The 15,421-nt window shown below is 57.3% G+C and overlaps 4 protein-coding genes across 4 annotated transcripts; 1 reads left to right on the top strand and 3 right to left on the bottom strand.

Annotated features, from left to right (window-relative positions):
- Window positions 1–1,866: 1,866 nt before the first annotated feature.
- B0H64DRAFT_117359 (uncharacterized protein) lies at window positions 1,867–4,267 on the bottom strand. Its single transcript, XM_062797886.1, has 7 exons — window positions 3,970–4,267; window positions 3,370–3,903; window positions 3,187–3,315; window positions 2,844–3,125; window positions 2,753–2,793; window positions 2,538–2,695; window positions 1,867–2,481 (listed from the first exon to the last, which is right to left on the bottom strand). Exons 1-7 carry the CDS (start codon window positions 4,052–4,054, stop codon window positions 2,154–2,156), a joined length of 1,557 nt encoding a protein of 518 aa, XP_062660587.1. The 5' UTR covers window positions 4,055–4,267; the 3' UTR covers window positions 1,867–2,153.
- A 2,285-nt stretch (window positions 4,268–6,552) lies between these two features.
- Window positions 6,553–8,865, top strand: B0H64DRAFT_416292 (uncharacterized protein; the record flags this gene model as incomplete). The annotated part of the gene is made up of 1 exon (XM_062805155.1): window positions 6,553–8,865. The coding sequence occupies one exon, from the start codon at window positions 6,553–6,555 to the stop codon at window positions 8,863–8,865; it is 2,313 nt and encodes a 770-aa protein (XP_062660586.1).
- Window positions 8,866–10,522: 1,657 nt separating this feature from the next.
- B0H64DRAFT_456921 (uncharacterized protein) lies at window positions 10,523–11,772 on the bottom strand (the record flags this gene model as incomplete). The annotated part of the gene is made up of 1 exon (XM_062807360.1): window positions 10,523–11,772. One exon carries the CDS (start codon window positions 11,770–11,772, stop codon window positions 10,594–10,596), a length of 1,179 nt encoding a protein of 392 aa, XP_062660585.1. The 3' UTR covers window positions 10,523–10,593.
- Window positions 11,773–11,896: 124 nt separating this feature from the next.
- Window positions 11,897–15,294, bottom strand: B0H64DRAFT_117327 (uncharacterized protein). Its single transcript, XM_062797885.1, has 4 exons — window positions 15,095–15,294; window positions 14,848–14,952; window positions 14,094–14,778; window positions 11,897–14,038 (listed from the first exon to the last, which is right to left on the bottom strand). Exons 1-4 carry the CDS (start codon window positions 15,122–15,124, stop codon window positions 12,333–12,335), a joined length of 2,526 nt encoding a protein of 841 aa, XP_062660584.1. The 5' UTR covers window positions 15,125–15,294; the 3' UTR covers window positions 11,897–12,332.
- Between the last annotated feature and the right edge of the window lie 127 nt (window positions 15,295–15,421).

The following is a 15,421-nucleotide window of genomic DNA, read 5'->3' as shown; positions in this document are numbered from 1 at the left end:
GGATTCGGCGGCGTTGTTTCATGCCCAAAGGAACCCTTGATAAGACATCCCGTGCCAGCGATAATGCCTCCCGAAGCGGCGTGTTCATCATCAAGTGCTCCCGTCTCTCCGAATTCGGCGCCTGCTCTGGGTAGGCGCAGGGGATGGCACGGTGTCCGGCTAAAAGTACGGACACTGTATGACGCCCAGATATCTAATCAATCAGAATTATCAATCAGCCCCACTGCGTGCCCAGAGCTGGCTCCAGATTCTCATCAGTCAGCCCCTTTCCCAAATTTGTTGATCTGATAAACAAATGGCGGGATCGTGGGGCCGAGCAAAGAATGCGGGACACGTGTTCATCATAATCTGTGGGATTGATGACTTTCCGCTTCGCCCATGTCCGCTTTCCCCTAATTTTCTGGAGCAAGAGATGATTCCGCAGTGGGCCCAGCACTTCCCCCCTTTTTCCCATCGGCGGTGGCCGTTCCTTTCCATGCTTTCCCCACGGAAACGGAGCGGCGAATGGTTTCCGGGGCCAGGGTACCGGTTGGCCAGCCGAGCTCCTTCGGCAACCTTGTCGAGCTCTCGGGTCAACCTTTTCATACACAGCACGTGGTTGGTTTACTGCGTAACTTGGCCTTTCCGTTCACAGTCTCCTGAACTTAGTTGATAAAACTGGTTGCCATTTGGTCGCAAAGCAAAAACGTTCCCTCGACCGTTCTGCAAAATGCCTAGGCTGCTGGTTTACGGACACAAGTGGATTTTGGCCGCGCTCGTTGTTATAAACCATACCGATAACTCTACTATTTGGGATAAATAAAACACTACATTACAGCTGTCAACCATCTGGACATTACTATTCTCTTGGTCTCGCTGGCTCCCACGGATAACTCGCACCACCGCTGGCCTGCGTTACACAACGCATCTCTTGCCACCACGCTCCCAAGTCGGGATTTCCTTTTTGGGGGGATTATGTGGTAGAAAGAACAAAAACAATAGAAATAAAAAGTACAATGAGGCAAAGTGGCGAGCAAGGATGGGGATGGTTACCGGGCCTCCGAGCTACGTATGGATATGGTCCCAATCATCCCAGCCTTCCTCTTAGTGGCTTTCAGTGCCTTCGCGGAGTTATTGTTCGTGAGCCGGCGTGCACCTCACCGATGCCCGTGCCCCCCGCTTCTGAGAAGGCCAGGTCATGAGTTAGAGAAAAGTTTCAGGACGCGGAAATGAGTAAGGAGATCGGCCCAGCTAGGGGAGCTGGCAAAAGGGTAGCAATGCCGCCTCAGTATTTGGAGTGCTGTGGACTATGTTCGGCCAGGGCAATTGATGGTCCCGGCTACTGGGTAAGAAGACTACAGGTAAGTCACCCATGTCTTTAGTGGGTTGTTGAATGGTAGACTCGAGGTGTTCAAAACGCCGTACAGGTGACACAGCGCCAAACATTCAATCGAGTCTTCGCGCCGACACCCATATAGGAATGATCAGAGTTTCGTCTCGGGAAGCCATGAGGGTCAGCTTGTGTCCAACAAACAGACTAACTAAGGAACAGTTTCCACTCATAGCAATGAGACACGAACAGAAAGCCCTGCCGCGATAATAACAACCAAAAAAGTATAGTCATTCTGTACCGTAGTTTTGTCCCAACCCTCCCTCGCCCATACCCAAACCCATCCCTTCTCCATCGCAACATAGGGTATTGTGTTGGAAGTAGCCCAAAGAAAATCGTAAAACTCATACGTCGTAAAATGCCAGACTACCCGCTGACTGGATATCAATGAGGCCAAATATGCAAAAATAGAGACGAGGAAGAGGCAAGCAACCTCTCGCGAGAGGCGTATGCCGACAGCGGAACCGTTGGTGAGCAATCATCCCCAATCATCCTTAGAAAGAAACAACATGTCGAGACCTAATCAGCCTTGGTTCGACCTCCCCCAAAAAAAAAGGATGGCGCGGCCGGCGCCGATGTGTGCCGCGAAAGGGCCTGGTCAGACCCCCGACAGCGAGGCAGAAGTGGCCGCGCCATCAACGTATACAAATTTCAGACAATACCAGCTAGTTTTCAGCTGATGCAGAGCAGTAGCCCTAAAAACATACCAAAAAACGTTCAGTGTCGTGCAATGGCGCGCGACGATAGTAGAAGGCGACCCGCCGAGAGTCGAAACGGAAGCAACCTAGTAACTACTGGCATGCCGTTTCTTCTTTTCCCAGCAAGTATCAACCGCCGGACGGACAATGTTATGAAAATCCACCGGGTCAATACTACCGATGAAATAGACTGGGAAATTGTGTTCGATGGTCGTGAGTTTCGCATAATTAACGCGAGACTCTTTGACAAGTCGTTCCGTTCGTTCGTAGAGATTAACGCACACCGCGTCGAAACCCAGCTGGGGCTCTCCCTCGAGCCTCCGAGGCTTCTTCCCGAGTTGGTAGATGATTCCATGCTTTAGGGGTTTGACGCCCCTTTTTCTGCAGGCCTGGTGCTCATATGTTAAGATGGGCCTGTGAGGTAGGTTAGCGAGGTCGAGATAGAGCATTCTATAATAGGTAATGTTTACACGCAGGTGCAATGCCCCTCATCGTTCGCCACCACAATGAACCGTCGGAGGCCTTGATAGAAGGACCGTCCGCCCTGTTCGAAGCGAACTTGATGGGTCATCACATCACTTTTCGGCGGCCCGGCGCCGAGAGGCTCGCACCAGAAAATTTTGAAGACCTAAAGAGTAAAGTGCATTAGAAAAGTTAGAGTTAGGCGGCAGGGGCTGTTTCTCACCTCACCGGGCTGGAATCTGGAAGAACGCTCGACAACGTATCCTAGATAGTTCAGCATACCGCAACCGGAGACAAGTAACGTGGTTTCTCACCGTCTTGCGCACCGGGCTCTTGCGCTGAAGTAATACTCTCGGCTCCGTTGACCTGATGTTGGTAGCCTTCGGTTCCCATTGTTACCATTGGCCGCTGGGAAAGCGGCCTTGGTGTTTCCCGGCCGTTATCGGGTTCAGGGACCGGAAATATATGACCCTGTGCCATCGATGAAGACTCTCCTCCCGAGTAAGGCGAGCCGATCTCGCCCGTTGTATAGCCAATATCCTCTTGTGATAACGCATCATTGAGTAAATCGCTCGACGTAGCCGATGCAACGGATTCTTGGGGGCGAATAAAACCAAATCAGTAAAAGTGACAACGGTACTGGGCTTGGGCTCTTACCCTGGTCCGTCGAGTAACGCCTGGAGCCATCCTCTCCCTCCACCCCGGGATATTCGGTGGCGTCGGACGTTGAGGGCACGGTACCTAGGTCAGGCGATTCGGCTTCCGCGTCCGGTTCCGCTGATGACCCTGCTCTCAAGTTAGCGGCCGAGATGTCATGGATCGGGCCAACGCTTCTCTGACCTTGGCCATACGACGGGCCTGCGCCCGAACTCTGCGAAAAGCCGGATGCATATGCTGATCCGTGTGGGGATTCGTACGAGTCGGCATATCCCTGGTAGGTGTCGGGACTGGGGTCGGGCGCGGACGGATAGTCAGAACCGGAAGTCGTACCAGGTTTTCGGTAAAACGGGTCCCGGTTCATGCGTGCCGCGGGGGCCTCCTCGGGGTCTTCGTAGCCGCCGGCCTTAGCGGTCCTCGGCCGTTGCTTTTTGGAGGAGGGTTTATCCCTCGATCTGGGCTTGGAATGCGACTCGGCACCCCTCCCTTGCCCCTTGGGGGAGAAAGCAGAATGGCTCTGTGCAGAAGACACGCCGTACATGCCAGCTGCTGCGGCGCCTTCGACGGGAATCGGGGCGCCATAGGTGTAGGCTCCGTCTTGGGTGTAGTGTGTACCTTGGTGGCCACCGAGGTTGACATTACTGAGCGAATTTGCAAGGTCATCGACGTTTCCCCGCGGCGCCGTCTGGGCTGCTTGAAAGTCGTAGTGCACAAGGCCTACGCGATTTGCATGGTTAATATTGAATGAACTAAGAGACTCGTTTGTTGACTTGGATTTCGTACCCTGGGCATCCTTCCTGGCCCTGTACCAACAATTCTGTGTGTAATCCCACGCCCAGTCGCTCCAGTCAGTCCCGCCGGGATCCATGGTGATGATGTCTTGCCTCTAGGGCCAGAGCAGTTCGGGTGTTTTGTAGCGTGTCAGGCAAGATGGGAAGAGAAGGCAGCATCAGACAGTAAGACGCAGTTTCGGAGTGTGGCGTTAGGACAGCCTCGCTAGCACTAGCTGTCTTGGGGTACCGGTGCTATGGATGACGACGGAACGGGCCTTGTCCCGCGTGCAGCGGGGAGTTTTCCCACGAGAAGCGCTCCGAGAACCAAAAATACGGTCAGGAAACGAAGTTTGGGAATTCGCGCGGTCCGGAAGGCTGGGGTGCTCTGATAAGGCCGTGGAGCTTCGATTGCCTCGCAGAGCCTCACAACATCAGCCGGGAGCTGGGAGCAGTAAGTATCAGCGGTCCGGCGTTACCTTGACCGGCTTCCAGCGAGACGCAGCTTGGGATCTCAAGCTCCCTGCTGGCGCCGCTGTCGTATATTAAATGCAGCTACAATTGGTGGGGGGAATCTCGTGACACACGGCTCGGCCCCTCATTCGCGGCGGGAACCGAACTGGCCGTCGCCGGTTGAATGGCGCTGAATGGCGTGGGCGTGAGGATGACGAGGGTAACCTTTCGGTTTCGGGGTGCAGGTGGTGGGAGAGCCAAGTCGAGGGATTGCAGAACACTGGCACCAAACAGAACTAAACAGTGGGGGAGGGAAAGTCGGGAAGGGAGGGAAGTGGAGGGGCAGTAAGTGGGAAGGAGGGGTCCTCTGCCGACGGTGGAAAACATATGAGCCGGGCCTGCAACTCTTTCCTCCGCGCTGGAAGTGGCTGCCTTTGAGAGCCATCCCCGGCCTCTTATCTTGGGCCTGAAGGGCCAATGTCAACCAGCCCCGCGGCACCCTCCGGACGACCGCTGGCCGCTCCGGTTGGTCCTTTGCCGAGCGCGCACTTGCTTGACCTGTCAATGCTCATCTTTGCCAGTGGGATGTGGCGTTTCCGGGCCCGACCTACCAACTAACTGCAGGTTTTAGCCCAATGCCCGCTGCGGTGCGCCGGGGAACGAAGAGACGAGGGGAGGCGAGAAGAGGGGCAGCAACCTGTCAGCTTCTCTTGCCCACATTAACTCTGCATTAGGCTGCGACACATGAGTGGGAACCGAGGGAAGGAAGAAACACCGGCCGGCGGAGCACTTGCCGTCACGGGCCGTTGACGACGGTCCCACGCCAAAATACACCTCCCCGAATCAGCCAGGTGCATCCCCATTCCTCATGTGCCCCACCACATCACGGCCGCCGCGTGGGTTGAACTGTGGGGATGAAGTGCGGACGGAAACCGCCTGCGGGCGGGGATCGGAGCCGCCCTCGCAAGTGGAGCGATGCGACTCTACCAACAAGAGCCCTGCAAGGTTCGACATGGTACTCTGGAGTTTGCAGGTTGGGTTGACAACGGGTTGGAGGGGACTGCCCGACACGCTGGATACAGGTTTTCATAGGTGGCACGGGATCATCTCGAAGGGCCTGTGGGGAGCTATGCTTGAACGGTATTTTTGATGGCATTCACAGAAAAGGCCAGCTCCGACTGTAACGGGAAGTTCTTCTTTTCCTGAGATTTGGAGCATCTTCGAGCGAGGTCCCCTGGATCGGCGGACGGCCCACTTGGGATGTACCATGGAGTTATTTGGACATCAGATCGTATTCCGTACGAAGTATGTATGTAGATGTATTTTTATCACATTTGGATTGCAAGGTGCCCAACGCAGCAAAGGGCAGTTTATCTTACAGATAGCTTGACATTTCGAAAATGGAAAAAGCATACAATAGGTAGCGAAGTCAAAGCTTCCTCGCCGCAATCATGCACGGTGCAATTTCGTGTAATCAATGCTTTCCAGAGAAGAGACTCGAGGCCCCCAACCTGTTTTGGCGCTAAGAACATACCCAACCCAGAGGTACCTCGCATTCATCTGCGACAGAGCTGAGCTCCAGAATCCCGCCCGTCGCGCTCGAGATCCCTTCGAGTGGGATAGCGACAACCCCTTGCGACTTGCTTGACGTACGATATTTCCGCTACTCAACCTCGTCAAGAAATCCGAACGAAGAAAGGAGCTGGTTTTTAGAGCGAGGGGAGGCTCAGAATGGCGATCAATCATCACTACCCGATGTAAATCGCCCAGCAGAAGTGCTGTAATGATGTACGAAGTACACTGTACCGTACTGGGTACCCATGTAGTTACCGAACAACCTGGTAGCCCGACCACATCGTGTCCAGAGCCTTTCCACTCCATCCTTTCCCCCTCCGCATTTCAGTTCCTCAAGCTGACCCGAAACCCGCCCCCCCTGAGAGAGAAACGACGCGCCAACGCTCCGCACCCCGCAACGCGAATCGAGAACATTCCAGCCTCGGGTTTTCCCTGTTCGCCCTTGCCGGCCACTTTCGCATGCGCACCCGCGACCCCCGTCGACCTCGTGCAGCTTCGATGGCATGGGCTGTCGGGGGAGCTGCCCCAAAGTGGACGCGTGGCCTCGATCCATATGGCGCCCATAACCATGCCCGAGTCGTCTCCGTCATCCCGTCGCCCATCGACACACTCGAACGGGGCCGACCATGATCGCGTTGCGGTCCTGAGTCCGACCCTCCAGATCGCACGATCGACCTCTCCACTCCCGATCGTTGGGACCGACATATCCCGCCTCAAGATCGTCAATCGAGATGCCGGGCAAATACCACCGCCGGCCGGGTGGAATCTCGGCCCTTGCTATAAAGAAGACGGGTTGCGCCACCCTAGAAACGGACCCTATAGCCGCAACAACACGGGCGATTCCACCGTTCTGTCCAACGAGCACTCATTCAGCTCGTCCCGGGAGGACTCCGACGACACTGACTCCGACGACGGCTACTATTCACCATCGACAGTGGGTTGGAGACGCCCACCACCACCCCAGCCGTTGCTGTCGCGCGGCAACCCTCGCTTCGTTCCACCACCACCACCATGGCACCCGCCACCATGGCACCCGCCGCCTGTTGGGCCGACCAGCAGACGGCCGCCGATCCAGCATTTTCGGCGCCCAGACCCAGCCTATTCTGATTCAGGGTCGGAAGACTCGGATGAAGCAACCAGGAGCCTGCCCAGCGAGGACGGGCGGCGCAACGAGCTTCAGGAATTGCTCGACGCCCAACAACAGCGCATCCGGCAGCTGAGACGTCAGATTGCCGGCAAACGAATGGAACTCCGGGGACTCAGGCGCCGAAAGGACAACACAGACAACTCCCTGATGCAATTCTTTCGGCCACACCTAGCGTCAAAGAACGGGGTTGCCGTCATTCCCATAGATGCCCTCGAGGCCAAAATCGGCGATATGCAAGATGTTCGAAACGAATACTACACGGCCGAAATCGCTTTCGAAGCTATGGAGTCGGAGCTGGAAATGGAGGAGATCAAGCTCCAAGAGTTGGAGGATAGGCCATCTCGGTCACCCTTCCGCCGGGTAGACATGATCCCAAAGATCGAGCTGCCACCGCCACCGCCGACTATGCGGGGAACGGCAATCATGGAGGCCGAGGAACAAGACGGTTCCAGTGACGAGGATGATGACTCTGCGCCGCCAACCCCTGTAACCCTCCTAGGGATATCAGGGCAACTACACGAGGACGTCCATCCCTTGTACCAGGATCTGTTGGAGGCGGCCGCCGACCGCAAGCTTGCCAAGGAGGACGTGGAGGACCTCGTGGTGCGCCGCGAGAAGATACTCTACGACCTCGAAATCGAACTCCACCGGAAACGTGTGCGTGAGAATCAAGGTAACCAAATTAGCGAGGAGGATCTCCTCTCCCTGCGCTCCTCGCTGGCCCAAGTCCCCACCGACGCCGCCGAATTCGAACACCTCTTCGGCATCACCATCACCGAGGACGAACTCGAATTCCTCCGCAACTACGACTCCGCCTTCCAGCGCGCCCGTACGGAACTCGACTCGGCCACCGAAACTCTATCCCGCCTCCGCGCCCTCTGCATCAAAAAGGGCGTCATGCGCAAACACGCCTCCTACCACGAAGAGCTAGACATCTACTCCAGCTCCCCAGACTGGGTCCCTTCCCCGCAAGACGGCAACATGGCCCTCGACCCCCCTCCACCGCCACCACCACCACCTAACAGCAACAGCAACCACCACCACCACCGCCACCCGCACGCGAACCCCCCTTCGTTAGCGCACCCGCGCTTCCCCATCCTGCTCTCCAACCCCTCGCACGTGCTCTCACAACTCACACCACGCCAGGCCCTCGAGCGGGCGCTAAGACTGCCCAAGGACGACGCGGGCAGCGCGCTGCGGCGGGCCGCGTGCATCAAGGAGCTGGGCATCAGCACGCTCATGACCAAGGCCGACAGCAAGCCCGACTACATCAACCAGTGGCTGATCCACCGCCTGCGCACCAGCCCCATCGAGGCCGAGCTCATGCTCGCCGTCTGCGAGGGCGTCTTCAGGGTCGTCAACCTCCGCCGCTGGCAGGAGGAGGTCCTGTACTACTGGCGCCGGGACGAGGCCGCGAACATGGAGGCCGCGCTGTTCGATCCGCCCGTGTCGCACCCGCCGGATAGGGGGGGGCCGTTTGGAGTTGGAGTTGGAGTTGGGGGTGCGGGTGCGGGTGGGGCTGGGCCGGGGGCTAGTGCTGGGGGCCCGGCTGGTGGGGGTGTGCTGCTGCCTTCGCCTTTGACTTTTCGGGGTGGTGATGGGGATGATGGGTTTGCGGGGAGTGAGGGCGGGGGGGTGAATTCTGCTATTGCGGAGGGGCAGACGGTCAGGAGTGATGGGGGACGGGGGATGGGCAGTCCGGGCGTGAGGCCCGAACGGTCGAGGTCAGTTTGAGAGCTTGGAGTTGCTGTGTTGCTGTTTTGGTGTGATTCTGGGGTTTGTTCACAACAACGCGGCGTATACGCTGCCGCCGTCTTGGCTATTCCCTTTTGTTTACTTTTTTTTTACTTCCAGTTTTGATTTCTCTTTTTTTGTCGTTTGCTTCGACGTTTTGTTTTCAGATTGGCACCAGCACGCGGGGCCTGCTTTTTTGGATTACTTTTTGCGCGGACCTTTGATTCAAGTTGGAATGGGGCATCAAAAGTGATACCAGGGTTTGTGAGCACGGCTACAGCTTTGTTTTGGGAAGTTGATTTATTTGTTTATTTGTTTGGTCAGCGATTTTGGGTCTGTCGGGTACAACGCCCGCACTACAGCAACCAGGGTTGGGTCTTATACACGGCGAGCGTTCTATTTCCTCCTTTGTTGTAAGGTCGAGATACCACGGGCGTTGGGACGGGTTTCTGGTTGATACACTTGTTACTCTGCGTTCTAAATTGTAATGGGATATATCTTGAGACGAAGCGTTCCTTAGGCCTGTGATGTGTTGTATATTCCTTCCTCACCGTACCACTACGTAACACGGTCATTACACACGGTTACAGTCGTAGGTATGTACAGGTGACTCGGGCACCTCGGCATTTTCGGCAAGGGGATGCATGAATGCGGCGCTCAAGGCCTAACGCGAGGGAGGCCCTTGTCGTCAGATCACATTCTCTCGTGCCGCGCGCGCATCGCGCCCGGCAGTTGTCTCACCCTCCCTACCTACCACCCGTGTCTCACAGGAACCGGGATCAGGCGGCAGCGGTGCCGTGTCAGTGGACGCTGGGTCCAGCGTGAGACATATGTACGTACGTACTTATATGCAGGCCTAGCTTGATGCCTTCTCCCCGGGACATGACGCATAGCCCTACCTTCCCGCGGGGGCGGAAGGCGGCCAATGTGCTACAGACAGGTAAGGCAAATGATGACCGTGGTTTGGTGTAACTCGGAACTTTTACTTTGTGTCACCACACCAGTCACGGTGCCGGGGAGCTCAATTGGTCGCCGACCGGGTTGGGCAAAGCCTTGCGCAGCCATCCCCCTTTTTTCCATCATTCCTCTGCTCTGTAGGCTTGGCTTCCGCTCGTTGGGTGTTGATGGCCTTCACCGCAACTGTGTTGCCTTCATGGAGGTGCGCCTCTAAACGAGGATTGACATCCATCGGAGAGGGTCGTACCAGAAAATTCTGTGACCGGTGAGGGAGTATGACTCAAACAGAAGGACCTTGGGGCTTTGAGGCCAAGGTGGGCGCATAGACATACGGTCGAGAATAGGGTAACTGGTAATATCACTGGGAAATCATGATTGCTTCTTGTGCACCAACAGGGCCAATGAGCAGAGCCGATATGAAAAGCACACCAGGGGGTAAAGCTGGGAAGAACGAAAGGACGTCGGTCAAGATGAAAGGCAAAAGCTCGCAGGCCAACCACCTGGGAGAAGGTGGCAGGCTACGAAATCCCTTCGGGGGTTTCCTTCGGGCTGGCAGTGGAAGGGGGCGGAAACCCCTTTCCTTTGTTTTGCGTGCCCCGGGGCGACTTGAACCGGCGACCTCGCGGTGACAGGTGAGAGATACGCCATGAGTTTTGGCCTCGGGGCCTCGACCACCCGCACTGTGACCATTGGGCCATCTAGGGGGTGGGCGGTGATATTGGAGAATTCAGAAGTTGTATATCTAGCGGGACTCAACAAACATGCCACTATTCAGGCGCCCGCCCAAGACGGCAGTCCTCTTCCCGCCCGTTCCATCTCGCCGCCTTCCCACAATTCCCCAGCCGGTTCCATTTCCAAGCCGCCAGGGATATCCTTATCCCACAAACGCCAGTACAACTCCGGGTACGGGTCAAACTTCCCCAAGAACTGACTCAGCTTCCGAGTCTGGCCCGCCCGATGCCCGACGCCGCCATGAGCTGATGATCCATCCCCTTCCTCCGCACCAACCAGCCCCTGAACCCGGTTCGCCCCCCGATTCATCTTCCGGGCCCGACCACCGGCCATGCACGAGGCCGTCATGATCCTCGCCGCCTCATGCGCCTTGAAAGCCCTGACCTCCGCCGCCTTCCTCTTCTCAGCGGCCTCCTTATCCTCCTCAGGCTCGTCACCACCACCACCACCACCTCTTCCTCCTCCTCCCCGGTCCTCACCACCGCCACTACTACCCTTCCGCTTTATCTTCCGCAGCCGCTTCCACGCATCCTTACCACCCCCCTTCTTACCGCCCCGACCCCAAGACGCCTCACCCCCACCCCCACCACCCCCAGCAACAGCACTCACACCCACCTCATCCCCACTCCCACCCTGCGCCACCGACCACGAAATCCTCCCCAGCGCCGCCCTGATACTGGCGCGGGGATCGAACGACGACCTCACCGAACTCGTCACGGGAGGGGGTGGGGGAGTGAGGGGAGAGGGCTGCGGGACAGGAGGTAGTAGCGAGGGGGATGATTCCAGCTTGAGGCCGCCGTCCGAGCTGGGCGGCCGCGGCCCGGGGGTGGGAGAAGAAGACGTCGGCGGCGGCTGCTGCTTCTGGGGCGGGTTCGACGGCAGGCTGAAGTTGGTGTGCGGTGGTTGGGGGTGTGGTTTGTACAGCGTTCTGGGTGGTGGTGGCGGGGAGTCGGGGGTGGGGTTGGTGGTGAGGGGGGCTGCTTTGGAGTGGTGGCGGCGGCGGAGGTGTCGGGGCTGGGATTGGGGTTGTTGTTGTTGGGTCTGTTGCTGGCTGCTTTGTTGGGGAAGTCGGTTCTCTAGCGCCCCCTGGAGGAGGTCGGTTGAGTCGGCGCTGTGGTCCTTGCTCTTGCGATGCTTGAAGAAGTTGATGATGGAGGCGCGGCGGGATGGTTCCCGGATGGTGGGATGCCTGGTGCTTGAATGGCCGGAAGAAAACATTCTGTACTGTTCAGGCTGGACGTGACGGTCTACGGTCATTGATCGTATATATGAAAGAAGCAGGGCGAGGCCGTCTGCTCTAGGGATGTAACGTAGCTACGCAGTACGTGATATCGAAAGCGTTAACTGGATAGTTAAGAAGCTGGCAACGGTATTGCTGTCTCTACATTAACAAATCGGATGGGTAAGGCAGGTTTGTGATGGGATTGCGAGGAGCCGGCGACACGCCGGTCAGGGGAGATCGTGTTTGCCTTCCGTGTTTTACTGACCTGGCCGTGACTACCACAGCGCCGACCGCTTTGGCTACCCTTTGAATGGAAAGAACGCAGGTGGCTCTCCCCGCCTTGGATATGACATCAAGTTGCCTTCTCGGTCAAGTCATCCCATTGTCACCTCTACGCAGAATATCTCGAACGTCCCAACCAAGCTTCGTTCCTGGGATATATTACATGTAGAAAATACAAACCTAAACCAACGCCGTACACGGTTGTCCTGTGCTTCGCTTTACGAGAGACTCAAAAAACACACAAAGTTCTGACATAACCCAAGGGCGGAGATATCTATCGCTCGTCCTCGGCATCATCCGCCTCCTCTACCGACACGGGCCTGGGCCGTCTATCGCCGGCACTCCCGTTCACCTCGGTCCCCTCTGTCCGTTGATCACCACTCCTCTCCCCAGAAGCGACCCCGTTCACTGTCGTGGACGCGTTCGCCACCGAGCCATCACCGCTACTTTCCACAGGCTCGCCCTGTGGGCCCTGGCGTGGCTCGGCTTGATATCCAAACATGGATCCAGGTGCCCGGTCGCCGCCAAAAAGCTGCGCGGAACCCCCCCAGTTTGGTGTTAGAGGAATGGGTGCCGCTACCGGAGGTTGCCTGCGGGCACCTGTGTCTGGAAATGTGCCCCCCTGTGAACCCGGCCGTCGAGAGGCTTCTGAAATGTTACCTGTTGTTGGCGCGGCGGCCCTTCCAAGCTGTGCAGAAAGGGTACTGCTGGGGGCGGGACTGGTACCCCGGGATCGAGGATGGTGTGCAAAAACAGACCGCAGCATGTCTTGTGCGGCTGCCGGGGGGGGATGTGACGGCTCGGGTGGCTGTGCTTCACCATCCATTCGCTGGAGGGGGAGCAACGACCAACCCGGGGGGATAACAACACCGTCTGGCAATTCGGAACTCCCCGCCGGGATGGCCGCTCCGTACCCAGCAGCGACATGTCTAGTGACGGAGGCCGGTTGCCTAGCGGCCGCAAGGTGCGGGGAATTCGGGACCTGAAGGGGCCCTTGCATTGGCAGGTGCATAAACGGATTCACTAAGCCCTGCTGTTGATGTTGTTGATGTTGTAAAGGTGCCTGTCCACCGAGGAGGGTACCTGGGGCGGTTGGGTGTGTTGCTTGTTGGTCTTGCGGCTGCTGTTGTAATTGACGGAGGCGGGTGATTTCGTTCATTAGAAGGCTCAAAACCTGTACCTCATGCGCTGCATTATGCGTATTGATGATCTCTTGCCGGACTTGTTGGCCTAGCGCCAAAAGTTGCCCGCGAAGCTGATCGAGACCCGGGTTCGAGCCCATGTCGTGTTCTTGCGGTGCTGGGACGGTAGGTGTCGGCACAGGCCGGTTCACGGCGTCTGGGGGCACCCGCATCCGTTGTGCCATTTCCCGGATCTCGTCGGCTCCGCCCTGAGCGAAGCCTAACCTAATAGGGCCGAGATTGAACATCCTAACGTTCGGATTCGCATTATTATTCGCTCCCCCTCCTTGCCCTCCTTGTGCAGGTTGGCCGCCACCACCGGGGGCTGCCTGGCCGTTCGCCGGCGGCTGAAGCTGGCGGTTTTGGCCCGCAGGGAAGATTCCAAGAACCCCAGGGCCGCCAGCGGCCGGCTGCTGTCCGTCCCTGGCAACCGGGCGCCGGCACGTCGGACACACCTGTTGCCGCTCCAACCAGCTCTTGAGGCAGCCGAAGTGCAAGATATGCCCACAAGGGAGTTTCTTCGCACGGCTCCGCTCGACATGAGAGGTATCGGCGGGATCCCAAGGGCGCATTTCCTCTCTGCAAATGATGCAGGTATCCTCTCGGCCGAGCTCTTCAGCGGTAGCGTCGGGGTACTGCTCCATGTGCTTCAAGGCTTGGCGGTAGCGGAAGAGGGCATTGAGTCTCTTGAGGAAGGACCTCGTCGTCATGAACCAATCTCTCATGATGTGGATGGGGAGGCCGTAAAAGCTCATAAGAACGCAGAAGAAGGCCGTGTATATCCCGAATTTGATGAAGTCTAGAATCGAGGTTAGCGGCCTTGTTTCGTCCCGACAGAATTCCAATCGACCTACCTGCAACCAAGTCCAGCGATAAGACCCACTGTCCCTTTGCTTCCCAGCCAGGTACCTCGATGTCCATCTCATCAACATCGTTCTCATCCGGCAGCTCCTCGTTTTCGTCTGTTGCCCCCTCGGCTTCTCTCCGTCTCAGGATCTCGGCACGCTGCTCCCTGATCTGGCGGCGCCTATCCTCCAAGCGCTGGCGCGTCTGGGTCTTGATAACGCGCTGCTCTGCCAGCGACATGACGTACCGGGCGACCGTGTGTAGGGAGGTGACGGTCAGGACGGCAAACTCGAACAGGAACATGACCATCATAGTGGGACGAGCTTCCTGCACCACGGCGTCAACGGCGTAGGTGAGCAGCCAGATGTCGTAGGCGACGCTGACAAATAGCGAGAGGCTGAGGCGGGCGTGGAAGAGGAGCGGGTTCGCGGGCGGTTGTTGCTCGAGGATTTCGACACGGCCATCTCCAATCCAACCCCAAACCTTGCCAGTGACGAGAGCCGTAAACATGACGAGGAAGAAGGCGCCCACCTCGTCGCGGAAGATTGTCATGGCCAGGCATGTCTCGGTGACGGCGAACCAACCCTTCTCGTAGAGCTGTTCGATTTCGGCGGGTCGGAGGGGACCAAAGCAGAGTCGCTGGAGGCCGTACATGAAGGATCCGTAGACAACGAATATGAGGTTAACCAGAACCTGCAGTACCGATTGTCAGTGGCTGAAGGTCAAGCGGATGGCTCGGGGGAGGGGTCGGAGCAAACGGACCATCAGGGATAAGCTGCTCTGGGCGAGATGCACCATGGCCGAGTAGAAGTTGGCACGCTGGTAAAAGGCAGACGCGACCACGGCGGCCGCGAGAGCCGTAGAGGCCTATAAGAGAAAGAATTGTCAGTGTTTTGCGACATGGTGATGTGGGCATCGTGGGGGAGTCTCGGATGGGCGACGAGCTCGGCGCAGCAGCTACTAAGTAGCTAAATCTGTACATTACAAGAGCTACAGCGGGACAACTTACCCCTGCGTACCACGCGAGCCGCATCTTCATGGGCGGGCTGTTGTGGAAATGCTAATTCGGGGCAAAAAAATCCAGATATGGTGATGGGGGGTTCATGTGTCCATCGCGCCGGAGACAACGGCAATGGGTAGCGAAAGGTGGGATGCGGCGTGGAAGATGATGGCCCTTGTCTCGCTTGTTGCCACGTTACTGTGTATTAGAAGCGACTTTGGGAGATTCGGAAAGGGAACACACTGAGCTGCCAACGGGGTGACGCAGCATGTGGGGTGTATCAGCCACACTTTGCCTGTTTCGGGTTTGGCTAAGCTCCGAAGGCACGAAGAGGAA

The sequence above is a fragment of the Chaetomium fimeti genome (genome assembly GCF_033439085.1).
Source record: "Chaetomium fimeti strain CBS 168.71 chromosome Unknown B0H64scaffold_3, whole genome shotgun sequence".
Taxonomy (NCBI): Eukaryota; Fungi; Ascomycota; class Sordariomycetes; order Sordariales; family Chaetomiaceae; genus Chaetomium; species Chaetomium fimeti.
Note: the sequence above shows the minus strand (reverse complement) of the source record. Positions and strands in the feature narration are given on the sequence as shown.